The sequence below is a fragment of the Xenopus laevis genome, chromosome 9_10L, assembly GCF_017654675.1.
Source record: "Xenopus laevis strain J_2021 chromosome 9_10L, Xenopus_laevis_v10.1, whole genome shotgun sequence".
Taxonomy (NCBI): domain Eukaryota; kingdom Metazoa; phylum Chordata; class Amphibia; order Anura; family Pipidae; genus Xenopus; species Xenopus laevis.
Genome location: NC_054387.1, coordinates 55459395 through 55474186, shown reverse-complemented (window position 1 = coordinate 55474186; position 14792 = coordinate 55459395). Strand labels below are relative to the sequence as shown.

General features: G+C 43.0%; 1 protein-coding gene across 2 annotated transcripts; it reads right to left on the bottom strand.

The window, feature by feature from the left end:
- Positions 1 to 365: 365 nt before the first annotated feature.
- Positions 366 to 3963, bottom strand: insig2.L (insulin induced gene 2 L homeolog). Of its 2 annotated transcripts, none has more exon segments than NM_001094219.1 (6): positions 366 to 1299; positions 1676 to 1775; positions 2018 to 2184; positions 2481 to 2605; positions 2679 to 2934; positions 3933 to 3963. In NM_001094219.1, coding segments are annotated over 5 exon segments (657 nt in total). In that variant the 5' UTR covers positions 2902 to 2934; positions 3933 to 3963; the 3' UTR covers positions 366 to 1257.
- Positions 3964 to 14792: the final 10829 nt, after the last annotated feature.

The following is a 14792-nucleotide window of genomic DNA, read 5'->3' as shown; positions in this document are numbered from 1 at the left end:
ATATCCATTGTAAGCAGCAGTCCTGCCCTGCTTTATGACTGTGATTCTATCTTTCTGTATAACAGAGCATTCTGTCACATTGGCACAAATCCTATCTGATCCCCATTGTAAGCAGCAGTCCCGTCCTGCTTTATGGCTGAGATTCTGGTTATCTTTATAACAGAGCATTCTGTCACAGATCCGATCTCACAGTGGCACCGCTCTATGAACTAACCCTCTTTATATTATTATTCAAGCTATAAATGATTTTTGTTTCCATGTAAAATTTCCAAGCAAAATATATAAAATGCAAGTAATCCTGAGAGGAGGTGCAGCCATTTGCTGATCTATGAGGAATATGCCAAGAGGAATAAAAAAAACTTTACTTGTTCCCAAAATGAAGCAGATTTATTGCTCTGTGTAGAATGATGGGGGGGGGAGTCTGGAACATTTGCTTCCTCCTTGTATTTCACTTGACCAGCCAAAGAATCAATCACAAATCTTACATTTACATAAGAGAGGTGCTCAGATTGGTACCTATACCCATACAATGTGACCCGTCTGACCAGCACCTGCATCCACACAGTGTGCCCCATCTGACAGGCAGCTAAAGCTATAATGTGCTCTGCCTGACTGGCACCTGTATCCACATAGTACCCTGCTTGTCATCTGTACCAACTCAACATGCCCTGCCTGACTCTCCTGTTTACCCACACAGTGTGCACTGTCTGAATGGCAACAGTACCCACAGTGTGCCCTGCATGACTGGCAGCTATATCAAAATAGGGTGCCCAATGTTTAAATAGTATGTTTTTCAAAAGGCAACCGGACTTTATGTGGTGTCTATATCTGTTGCTCTGAATGTTACTTGTACTCACCAATATCCCACCAGCATGGTGTGCCCACCTGCCCCTGAATAATCTATGTCCAAAAATCCTCCCTAGCCTGGATCTGGCACTATAAAGAATAGGTCCCTGCACACAGTCTGCTTCTGTGCTGGACATTCACAATCCCAGCAGCTTTCGTGGCTGTACACATTAAAGCCCTGGAAAGGTTGATGTATTCATGTCCAACATCCACCCACTGGGCAATTACAATTAAATAAACATTATCACTTGAACTGAAGAAATCACATTTCATCCAAAGGAATTCAGAGTCACAGAGACCAAACGAACCCCAGTGATCGCTTCTCCAGCTCTCTGTTAACCAGAGGAGCAACAAAAGCAAGCTTCTGCCCACAAACTTATTGTCCCAGTGTCTTGCTTGTGCCACCTGGCATCAATCCCGGTGTGATTTCTCTACAAGGGCCTTTCGCTCGTACTAAAATAGAGAAGAGTGGAAAGATTAGGGATAGAACGAGGGTAATATAAACTGAAGCAAAACCCTTCCAACACATGCAAACTCAATTCAGCATCAACTCAATAAGCTTGAACAAACCCATGCCAACATAATAAGCAGTATGCAAACCCTCCTTCAACTCAGCACAGTGTTGATCTACACGTCCACCATGTAACAATCTAAAATCTCCACAGGACCACAACCTGATAAATAATATGAAAATCCTTAGCATCTCCATTACATTTAGCAACCCTCCTCCCCACCACTACAGCAGAATATTCTGTATAGGTTTTAGTCCACAAAGATCTGGGAACCCAAGATTAAGCACCCCTGTACGCAGAATGAAACTGGTACCTACCATTTCCAGCTGTCGACCAATATTTCCCATAGTAATTCCCCCAGCAAAGAATATGCATGGAAGCCAAGAACGCACATAAAGGAAATCTGGAGCAGTGTATCTGTTCACAAGGAAAAAAAAGTGTCACACTCCAAGAAACGAGTGGGAAGTCTAGGAGTTTGCACAGATGGGTAATATACTCTCCATAATACAGAGAGATTACAGCAGTGGGGAAATGTAACTATGTGCACTGGAGAGAATTTGGGGTGTATATTACTATACATTCATACACACTATGGGATGGGGGTGGACTGGGGCAAAAGGCACTCGTGTACCTACAGCTGAAGGGTGTGCACTACTTACTCATACACTCCATTATACACCAGAAGCTGAGAGACGAGCGTAGCAAAAAAGGAAATTCCAATTCCAAGCCCTAGGCCACTCCGAGACCGGTCAAATGTCCACCACAGGCCAATCGAAAGAGCAGCCAGGGTGAGCGAGAGCTGCATGTTGTTGGCAAAGTCCACTTTCTGCCTCAGAGTAAAGGAGAACCAACCAGTTGTTTTGGTTATAAATGACTGAGCACTATGTGCGCTGGAAATGATCCAGTTGTCATATTGCTTGCTACTTTTAGCTGCAGCTTTACCCGATTTTTCTCGTTATTGATAAGAACAATTAAAAGTGCCCAACAATATAAACACCCACCTGCCATGAGTCTAACCTCAACGTCACTGCCTTTAGTGGACAAACAGTAGTTTTGGTGCAAGGCTGGAGATTGGTAGAAGAGAATTGCACATTATTATGATATCATGTAAGGAAAGGATACTGCGCTGGCATGATTTATGCCTACAAACACTGCCACACAACGCATGACACTTGACCACTCCCTCTTAAACTTGTGTGGCTCGCCAAGGTGCCTGTCGATGCAGGGGTACAGGAGTCCAATAGCCGCTGTGGGGGAGGAGAGAGCATTAGAGTTACTGCAGGTAAAACAGCGACAGGACATAAGGAAGAGATATCGTACCCGCAGCCGTGCCACAACACAGTGGCACCCACCAAGCCGAAGAGAAGAGACTGGAAAGCACATCTGGGGGAAATAGGGTGACATTCCTCTGCACCTGCAGCAAGTTCAACACCAAAGCCAGGAAGACCCCAATGAGGAAGAGGAGAAACCCTCGGAGTAGAAGGTTCATCTTCTGGGCTAGGATCGGCCGGGATCCGTATGATACATTCTCTCTGTCGCCCATAAGCTTCACTAGTAATGCCCGCTCTCACTCAGCCTGAAATCAGGAGCAAAGAACCCTGTCATGTGACCTGGAGAGAATTTATACCCTACATCAGCTGATACAGCACCCCATTACATACCGACACACACACAGCAGCACCCCATTAGAAAATGATACACACACAACAGCACCCCATTAAACCCATTAAAGGGGTTGTTCACCTTTCAATTAATTTTTAGTATGATGTAGAGATTGATATTATGAGACAATTTGCTTTTTTTTTTTATTATTTGTGTTTTTTCTTAGTTATTTAGCTTTCTATTCAGCAGCTCTCCAGTTTTTAATTATAGCAATATGGTTGCTAGGATCCAGATTACCCTACCAACCATGAATTGATTTGAATAAGAGACAGTAATATGAATAGGGGAGGACCCGAATAGAAAGAGAAGTATTAAAAAGTAGCAATAACAATTCATTTCTAGCCGTACAGAGCATTTGTTTTATGATGGGGACAGTGACCCCCCATCTGAAAGCTGGAAAGAGTTTTAAGAAGAATGCAAATCAAAAATAAACAATGACAACCAATTTAAAAGTTGCTTAGACTTGGTCATTCTATAACATACTGAAAGTTAATTTATAGGTGAACTACCCATTTAATAGGATACACAAACAACAGTGCCCCATTCGATTCTGACACACATACACACTGCACAACCCCATAATATACTGACAAAACAACACAGCGGCACCCCGTTATTTACTATAACGCACACACAGAACGCTATTACTTAAACATACAGATTATTGTACGATATTACTAGCCCGTGTATGGCGTGCAGGAACGGAGTACAGATGGAAGATGTGGGCAGGGGGTCACAGAAAAGACTAGGGGATGGCTTTGCGATATGAAGCTTGGGAGTCAGATGTTACATTTGTGGAGCAAGCAGCTCTCATGTTACATTTAGGGGCCCTGAGGTTCATATAAGGGCCTCGGCTATTAGATTAAGGGAAACCTTTCAGACAGAACGCAGCTGTATCACTCGGTAACTCACCTTTTCAGCTATTTGGCACCGGAAGTTTCCCTCAAACCCAGTGCGTTTCAAGCCTCAATCTGGCACCGGTTTGACTTCTTTTACGTTATGGTTGCGGTGAGAACTGATTGGATAATCGCTGCGTCGCCTGTCGCCGTTTTTGTGTGTTTTTTACTCTTAGCAGCAGGCAGCCATATTGATAGAGGCAATAAGCAGCCATGTTAGTGGAGGAAAGTACTGCTAATGATAAAATCTTCTTTTCTTATTGACTGACTCCACTTTAACTCCTTTTATGAACCCCTTCCCTTATTATAACTAGTTAGACCCCCACTCTTATATCCATCCCAAACCCTTCAGCAAATAAGTGTACAGTTTGTTTGTTTGCCTGGGGAAGATGAGGTTGATACCTTTGGTCGGTATTTTACTTGGGAGCTTTTATTCAATGTTATTAATATGAACTTAACATAAAGCTGGTATTCTTTTCCTGAAAAGATGGTGAAAGTTGGAACTCATCATTTGATAATTATGGTTCTTAAAATCCCATAAGAATGAGTAGAGCATAGGTGTGTTTATATTTATTAAGCTCTAAACTCACATTTTGATAAAGCTCCTCCTGTCAATTCTATAACACTAAAGGTTAACATAAAGTTTAACCGCCCCTTTAATAGATAGGGGGCACCAACAAGGGCCAAAGGGTTTTTTAATTGTCAGATTAATTTATATATGCACCTCCCTCCTACAGACTTTTTACCCTCACCCTTTACATAGTATTTCTCAACATTTTCCTGTTATTGTGTGAGTTGGAGCGTGTGACTCCTCAGCATTAAGGGAACGTCTGTAAGTAAATGACATGCTCAGCCTGCATGTAAGCTTTGGGATTTGTCTGGGGCAGTTCAGTATCCAGTTGAGTACAACTAGGGTTGCCACCCAGCCCTTAAAACACCTGCCAAGGCTGGGGCCGTTATTACAAATTTACCGACAATATAGTTGCCTGTAAATTTGTAATACTCATCACAAAAGCCCTTGGCCTGCCCCCAATCCGCTCGAAATTGAACTTTTCTCTGCCTTCTGGCCATTATGCAGCGTGGCCCCACCCCTTTTACATCATGGTCCACCCCTTTTGTCCCTGCCCCCACCACCAGACCCTCTCTCTGCACAATGCCTTCTTTGCTGTCTCTGACCTCCCTACCTGGCCCACGGCACACCCGCAATAAGAAACAGGTACATGGGGTGGTCAGAAGAGGGGTTGCAGTTTGGGCAGTGTGGCTTTGCGAGTGTGGGGGGCCCTGAGGTAGCAGTCCCGGTGGGCCCCCCATTCCTGCCCAACCAGTGGTCAACCTGCGGATCACTGTGGGTTCTGGGTCAACCCGCACATCACTAATATACAGCACTTTGGCACACAAAGTACATGGGGTGGTAAATTCCATGCATGCCAGGTAATATGCTCTGTCTTCTGGGAAATAATGGGTACCCGGCATTAGAATAATTAATAGATCCATTTGTACCCCACAAATGAGCCAAATCAGTGGTGAAGCAAAGAATAACATGCAGAGCTGAAGAGCCTTCTCATTCCATGTCATATACATTCTGCTCCAATGACATCTCGGCACATGGGGAGTAAATACAGCAACGCACAGCGGGATAAAGAGCTTCCAGTACGGTTGGTGAAGCACAAAACTCCTACTTGACTGTGTTCCCTGCAGGCGTGCGAGAGCCGAAGATTGAATATTGTTTGTTTCTGCTCACAAATGACAGAGCCTTCCATGAAATAACTCTGGCTGCGCTGTCGCTCCCCATGAAATAGGAACCCTTCAAGCCTGAACCCATTTTGCCTTCAGCAGATTCTTTCCCAAATATTAAAGTGCAGTCAAATGCCTCTCTGTGTAATAATAAGCCTCAGTAATCTTCATATAATGCCTGAATTTGGGTACCATACCCCTTCACCTTGCCACCTGGCCAGAGCATATTATTGACTGTTACCCCAAAGTTGCTATATATCTGTAACCTTGAGATGAGCTAAGGAGGTCCAACCTGAAGGCCAGTTATGGAGAGATTTGGGGTGAGTGCTTTCATATATCAGTGAATTGTTTTTTGCACTAAGGGTGTTGAACAAACATTTGATGACAAAAGAGTAGCTGAACCCAAAAAGTCATCACCCTGACTGTAAACTGTGAATTCATGTATGGAGTGAAACCCTGACCCTACAGCTTCACATGAATATTTTATGGTGACAGCTTTGTGCTTCTGGAATTGGAGTCATTACAGTGAGATAGGAGCCTTGCGCTCGGCTGTCACACAAACCTTGTTCTCCCCATTACTTTCCAGAGCGTCTCCTGCCTTAAGTGCAGCAAGAGGAAGAAGAATGGATTTTAAGCAGGAGGGTTAAGAAAATATGAAATAGGGGTTATAAGAGGAAACACAGGAGATATTTCTCACTACTATTTTGTTACTAATGGAACAGTCCTACAGTCTCTGGTGGCAGCTCTGTACATAGCCTTTTATTATACCCTGCCACAATGACTCCAGTGGAGGCATTGTGGCCCTGACAGAGTCATCCATTTCTATATAGGAAGAGTTTGGAATAGCCGACATAGTAGTGCAAGATGGGGACAGCAGAGAAGATTGACACAGTAGAGTAAGATAGAGAAGTAGGGCAAGGCAGAGACAGTAGAGAAAGATGGAGACAGCAGGGCAAGATGGAGAAAGTAGGGATAAATGGGGGCAAGATAGGCACAGTAGGACATAATAGGGCCAGTAGGACAAGATGGAGACAGTAGGACAAAATGGAAAAATAAGGGCAATATGGAGACAGTAGAGTAAGATTGTAAAATATTATGTAAAATATTTTACTATTACTCAACTCATAAATAAGTGTAAAGACTGAGTTCACACTTCTTGCTTTCTACAACCACTACTTTATTAAAAATGGAAAAATAAGGGCAATATGGAGACAGTAGGGTAAGATTGTAAAATATTATGTTAAATATTTTACTATTAATCAACTCATAAATAAGTGTAAAGACTGAGTTCACACTTCTTGCTTTCTACAACCACTACTTTATTAAAAAGGCAAAATAAAACAAATACAAACTAATACATTACTGGATAACGCATCTGACAATCCCAATCTGACAATATTAACATAATATTTTACAAAGATAGAGACAGCAACGCAGCGGTAAAGCAAAATGCAAAGAGTACAATAAAACAGAGACACTAGGACAAGATGGCAACATTAGCTCAAGATGAAGACAGAAGGACAAAATGGAGACAGTAGGGAAAGATGAAGTCTGCAGGACAAAATGGAGAGAGGCATTAGAGCAAGATGGAGACAGTTGCGCAAGTAGGGACATTTTATATCAGCGTTCACAAATGTCTCCCCCTTCCATCCCATGAATGCTGTAAGGAAACTGCCTCAGTATGTTTGTAACAAACAGTTTGTGTCTCAGAACAGGGGACATGGAGCACTAGTAATCTGAGAATCCACTATATTCCCAACTCTACTGCAAATCAGTTACATACTGTATACCTAGCTCCCTCTCAATAAAGCCAAACTCTCTACCATTGTTTATTATATACCTTAATGTCTTAAAGCCCTTTATTTGTTAACCCACCCCAATGTATTATTAATAGCACAAATAGAACAATCTTTGACCCTTCATTTGTTATTGCACTACAAGTCCCAGAATCCCCTGACAGGCAGATGCTCCTTCACTGGCTCGACCAAAAATTCTAGGGCTGCTCTAAAACCTCTATCCATTCCCAGTATACTAAGTGGATTCCTTGAGTTGCCCCTATCAGCTTTAGTGCTGCACACGTGCCCTCTCAGCAGAAAGTGCAATAATTGCAAGGCTAATCTTATCTCCCCCTGTTCCCAGGCTGCCCCTCTCTGCTGCCTGTATGCGCAGGAATGGGAGCGCCTGAGCATCCATCATCCCAGAATATCAAGGCTTCTTCCATCCAGCAGCATCACGTATAAATCTGCTGTCAGTGGCTGCATCACTGGTACCCTATTAGCGTGCTGCTCGACACATAATCATCCAGCGACCTCTGGATGTCTTTCATTAACCCCTGACCTCCAACCTGCGCATCCACTGCCTGCCCAATCTACTGCCTGACAGCACATTTATCTCTCTTAGAAATCAGACTACTTTTAGTGCACAACCAGTCAAGATGGGTAGTATTGGGAGCAAGTTTGAACATGAGCTCTGTGGCCCCCAGCACACGCCTCAGTGCCTGCAGCTCCTGTATGTCCCTGGGTGTCTGTCTGTCCATAAGAAAGGGATCTCTCTCACTCTGCTAGGGGGGGGATGTTCAGAGCGCCGTTTAGTGATGAATTATGGCTTCACACAATGTGACAAATTACCCCGCTCTTCCCAGAGCCGCCAGATACACGAGTGACAGATCATTTCTGCACTCCTAGCTGCCAGCTAAAGAGAAGTTATGTCCGTTGGCGCCCAGTGCTTTCTGTAACAATGAGAGCCATTTGCCAGTGTCGCCGACTCCTAGATAACCTCCGCAGCTGATTGGCCCCTTTATGGCGCTGATTAATTCTCAGCCCAGAGCTGCATACAATGGCAGTAAAGATAATAATAGTCCCCACTCTTCAGCCGTACAGTTACAGCACCATATATGTTTTCTTACTGCTGCGCCATAGATAGGGGACTGTTTAAACCAACAAAAGGAATAATATAGTGAAGTATTTACTATTTATGGTATATTACCAATGTGAAAAGTTCTAGACCTCTTATATAGCATAGAGGTATAATTTCAGTAACCACCAGCCAGACTGTAATGAAACCCTAGGTAGGTACTGAGAGACAAATGCTAAACTGCACATCAGAGAGTGTATACCTTAATCCACAATGTTTCCTCACTGCACAGACACCTGTGAATACCTATGGTGCAGACTGGTGCACATAAACACATTGAAATTCAAGGGGTATCACCTATATATGGACCTCATCTATCAATTGATATAATAGGAGCAGAAAAATCGTGCAGTAGTATAAACCAATTTTTACTAATTTATATAAAATACTTGCACTTAAAAAATCTTAAAACCATATGGCTCCATCATAGGAAAGTCAGTCAATATGACAAGGTAGCAACAGTAGGTCAGATGGAGACTGGAAAACATGGTGACATTATGGTAAGTACAGCAAAATGAAGACAGTAAGACAAGATGTTACAGTAGGATATGATGGAGACAGTAGGACACATGGAGATACTACGGAATGAGACAATAGGACAAGATGGCGACAGTAGGACAAGAGTGAAGCATTAGGTTAAAGTGGGGATAGAAGCGGTAAGGCATGATGGTGACATAAAGAATAAAAAGGAGACAGTGGGTTAAGATAGGGACAGAAGGACAAACAGCAGTGTAAGATGACATAAGGAAGGCAAAAGCGATACTTTACTCAGTGTTGCTGAAGATGCAGGTCAAAAACATCTGAAGAGACATAAATAACTTTGACCTACTGACCAGTCTAATAACTCCCAAAAAACTTGTACAAAGAGCATGGAGTACTGTGACAGGGGTGAAGTCACGTATGACTGTTATTAAATATCCTTGGTGCCTATAGTATCAGTTGGATAGTAGTCTCTGGAATGGTCTGTGGCATAGCAGGAATAGTATGGATAGATGGTGCCTATTGGGATAATAGTCTCTGGGAAGGTCCTGCATTATAATTGTAATGCATTGTGGTACCCCCCTGCACCCCTTACTCACTGTATCACTCACTGTTACACACTCCAACCCCCCCTTACTCGCTGTATTGTTACACACTTAGGTCTCCCTTAGTCACTGGATCACACACTATTTTTACACACTGACCTCCCCTTAGTTACTATATGAAACTGCTACACACACCTGCCCCCCGCCCACTTACTCACTGTAACGAACACTGTTACACACTCTGGCCCCCCTTACTCACTGTAATTCACTGTTACATACTCTGCCCTACCTCTTACTCGCTATATCACATTGTCAGACCTCTGCTCCCCTTACACCAGTGGTCCCCAACCAGTAGCTCGTGAGCAATATGTTGCTCTCCAACCCCTTGGATGTTGCTCCCAGTGTCATCAAAGCAGGTGATTATTTTTGAATTCCAGGTTTGGAGGCAAGTTTTGGTTATATAAAAACTAGGTGAACTGCCAAACAGAGCCTCAATTTAGGTTGACAATTCACATAGGGGCTACTAAATGGCCAATAACAGCCCTTATTTGGCACCCCAAGAACATTTTTCATGCTAGTGTTGCTCCCCAACTCCTTTTACTTCTGAATGTTGCTCACAGGTTCTAAAGGTTTGGGATCCCTGCCTTACACAATGTATCACTGTTACACACTCTGCCCCCCCAAGGTAGAAGGTTAATTGGTGTTTATATAGAGAAGCTGACCAGGAGATGATTAGAACCCTTAGTAATTAGTAGCTCTGGTTATAGATATGGTTAGCAGCTCTGGGTATAAGTTAGTTGGTCTCAGTATAGAGAGGCCAGTTCTGAGTATGGAGAGCTGGGAAGGCGGCCCTGGCATGGCAATATATGGTCAGATTTTGGCCAGTCCTCATGACCTGTTGTGTTTAATTTGGAAACAATTGCTAATTAGAAAAGGAAAACAGGTTCTGCCTGTATATCCATAAATAAGCCCATATCTATCAATCACAGGCAGCCAGTAATTACTGTGCAATCTCGTTATACTCAGTCCGAAGCACATAATTACCCAGCCACTCACTGCTTTCTATTATCTAAACACAATGAGAAAATCGAAACTTTGTGTCAAAATGGATTTATAGTCAGGATCTTCACATTGTTTCTATTGCAGCTTTATCTTAAAATAAATTTCACGTGCCATAAATTCCAGCACGGATACAGGAGGCTCTGCCTGATTGGCTGCTGTGCTCTGTAGTGGGAAACTCATTTCTGCTTCCTACTAAATTAGAGTTCAATTTCCTTTACACACAGCTCTGTATAAATCCATGTAACTCTGTTATACAGTGAAATGTTTCTCCATGCCAATTTTTGCTGGGCTGCAGCATGTATTAGGTACCAAATCTGCCACTCTGGGCTAGTACTGAATCAGGATGCTGCTCCCTAGGATATTTACCTCCTGCTTATTTCATGCATAGAAAACACACAAAGGTGTAAATAAAACTTTTCCTCCCCCAGAAGGTCTTTTGTGGTTACCCTTACCCAACCAATAAAAAGGATTGATTAATATACCCGTCACCTTTATATAACCTTTATATAACATAAGGGTGAGCATATGCCAACTAGTGCGAGGAGCTTTACATAACTTGTTGATGTATGCTGTCAAGGCCCAGGAGCTTTACATAATCTATGGGTGTATGCAGTCTAGGCCCAGAAGCTTTACATTACTTTTGGGTGAATGCCATCTAGGCCCAGGAGCTTTACTTAACCTATTGGTGTATGCTGTCAAGGCCCAGAAGCTTTACATAACCTCTTGGTGTATGCATTCTAGGCCCAGGAGCTTTACACTACCTTTGGGTATATGCTGTCATCACCTAAGAGTTTATGCCGTTAAGGCCAAGGACCTTTACATTCCTTTTGGGTGTATGGGTCTAGGCCCAGGAACTGTACATAACATATGAGTGTATACCGTCTAGGCCCAGGAGCTTTACATAACCTAAGGGTGTATGCCATCAAGGCCCAAGAACTTTACATAAACTATGGGCGTATGCCATCTAGGACCAGGAACTTTACATAACTTATGGGTGTATGGAGTGACCGTACAATAAGGGGTGGGGCTGTGATGATAACATTTAGGGGTGGGGCTGTTACATTTAGGGGTTAATTGGTGATATAGGAGTGGGCAGTGACATCACACATGGCCAGTGGGTGTTGCACTGTGTGTGGGTGCTGGTGGTACAAGAGCACAGAATACCATCTTTACCTTGAGTGTCAGAGCTCCTTGGCCCAGTTCTGAAAGACAGCATGTACTAATCATAGAAGTGGTTTTATCTCTGAGTTTACAAAGTCACCCCCAGATTTCTCCATTAAAGGAAATTGCTGAGGCTTTTCCCATATAAAGGGGGATATTCCATTTCTCTGAATAACTGCACAGAGGAGCATGGCCAGGGATGGGGATATTCTGGGGGATATTCTGGGGGATAGGGATACCCCAGGAATAAGGACACCTTGTGCAACAGGTAGACCTCATGAGGGATAAAAACAATTCCAGGCATAAGACCCACTCCCCAAAGATAGGCATACCTCAGGGATACCCCAGGCATAGTGAGATCCCAGGTATAGGGATCGGGACAGTGCCAGTAATAAGGACACCCCCAAGGCTTGGCACATATAATTGTTCTTTGTCATATTTTCTTCCATTCTAGAATGTTAATTCTAATTAATAATTGGGATGACAAATACATTTCCAATCAGATCCTGTAGATCCTAGCCACTGTGCTAAGGAACAATGGTTCTTCTTTTATAGGGTTGCCATCATTTTGTGCTGACAGTACCAGCCTTTTGGTTGGGGAGTGTTGATGTCATTCTGGGCAGGAGGTTGATACAACAGGGCATGAAAATGGACAGGTTGATCAGGGGAATGGGCAGGTAGATTTATAGGTTGGGTTGCCACCCTTACAAATCTATGTTGCTGGTAATGTTTTAAAACTGGCACAGGCCCTAGCTGGTGATTTCCCTCCTCCTGTGATTGGTCTAGTGCGATCTGTATTCCCAAGTCCAGAATGGGATTTAAAATAGGCTCTGGCATGTCAGGAACACAGAGACGAAAACAGCTCCCACAGGCCCAATAAATAGTGAGCGTCTATGTGGCGAACTGCTCCAACTGCGCATGCGTAGAAATACCGATCTCTCAGTCAGCTTACAGAGGAGCCGGAAGATGGATGCGTGGAACTCCGCTGGAAGAATCTGCGCCAAGGGGTAATTATAAAGTATGGGGCATTTCCCTGGGGGGGCAATTAGCCTGGGGAGGAGGGAGGGGGGTCCACCTGGGGTGGGGGTATGGTTTTTTTTTATACAGGGTTGAATTCTCCTTTAAGTAGTAAGAGTCAGAGCCACATTACTGTAAACTGACATTATCCCCAGCTGTACAGTGCTGTGTATAAGTAGCAAAACAATATCAGATTCCACTCCCCAAACCTCATCATCAACAATAGAAAGTTACCCAGATAACAGCTCCCTGACACCTGCATTGCTAAAAATGCTCCCATGTCTAGTGGTAGATATGAGAATAGTGCTCAGTAGTAAAAATTCAAGTCCCATTGTGACTCCTTCAGTTACATTGAATTGTAGAAACAATAGCTTAACTAAAAGCAGTCCCATCATAAAGTGCTGGCTCTTTCTGAAAACACAGTACCAGGAGCAATGACCTGAAAAGGCTGACTACATACCAATATTACAACTAAATAAATATATTGGTTAAAGAATAAAAAATGAAATGGTATAATGAATTACAAGCAATGTACACAGTGTAATTTAGTAATAAAAACTATACCATAAAAATCATGACATAATCCCTTTTAATGAAATAGCTCATTAGCCAGTTCTTTGTCTCAGGCTGAATATACAGCAGGGCAGGGGTCCTAGTGGCCCTCCTGGTCCCTGAAACAGAGTACCCAATGAAACCACCTTTTCTCTCACTTCCACTTACCTCTAATATGTTCAGACCAAAGCAAGGGGCAGGATCACTCATAAAAACGGCATGCTTTGCACTAAAATAAATGTATTTCTGGAAGAAGAAACTAATAACTGGGCTCTTAAAGAGGTGACATTATGGTCTATCCCCCTGCTGCAGGGTTACCTCCTTGAGATTTCTGTAGAAATGTTTCCATCTTCAGGCCATTTTTGGGTACTTCATCCCAGGCTTTATATTAAGGGGCAGAGGAAAGTCCACTCATTTCATGTCCCATTGGAAATGAGAATAATGAGCAGCAAGACTTGTACCCAAGTACTGCTACTGCCTCATACTAGTACTGTGCCCACCCTGCTGTAGCCCTGGGTGCATGCACATGGAGGAGTAAGAGGACTGGAACATAATACATTTGTCCAGCGTGGATGCACGTCACAGAGATAATGTGGCGGTAGGGGGCCCTAGTTGGACTCTGAGCTCTTACTGAACAGAAGGAAAAATAATAAATGCTGAAAGTAGGCGAATACAGAATCAGGGGTTGGTAAAGGGGAGGTTTACCTTTAAATTAACTTTTAGTATGTTATAGAATGGCAAATTCTAAGCAACTTTTCAATTGGCATTCATTTTTTCTTTATTTTAACAATTTTTAAATTTGCCTTCTTCTTCTGACAGTTTCCAGCTTTCAAATGGGGGTCACTGACCCCATCTAAAAACAAATGCTCTGTAAGGCTACACATTTATTGTTATTTTTACTTTTTATTACTCATCTTTCTATTCTGTCCCTTTCCTATTCATATTCCAGTCTCTTATTCAAATCAGTGCATGGTTGCTAGGGTAAGTTGGACCCTGGAAAACGGATTGCTGAAACTGTAAACTAGAGAGCTGCTGAATAAAAAGCTAAATAAATCATAAAACACAAATAATAAAAAAATATTAAAACCAATTGCAATTTGTCTCAGAATATCACTCTTTACATCATACTAAAAGTTAATTTAAAGGTTGAACAACTCCTTTAAGGCCTGAGGGGGTTGAGGTGTTGGTATTTACTAGGTGGGTAGTCAAGTCCAGACCAAAGGCCCTGAGATATGTCGTCACTTCCAGTGTCCATGTCTGTAGTAGAAAACAGACTTAGCTGAGGAGCTTGCACTCTGCCCCATTCCCTCACTCTACACAGCAGGGGCAGGCCGAGAGTGGAATACACCCCTTGTGTGACCTAGTATTTACTATCCTTGGCCATACTTGCTCCATGCTGTAACGGACAGCAA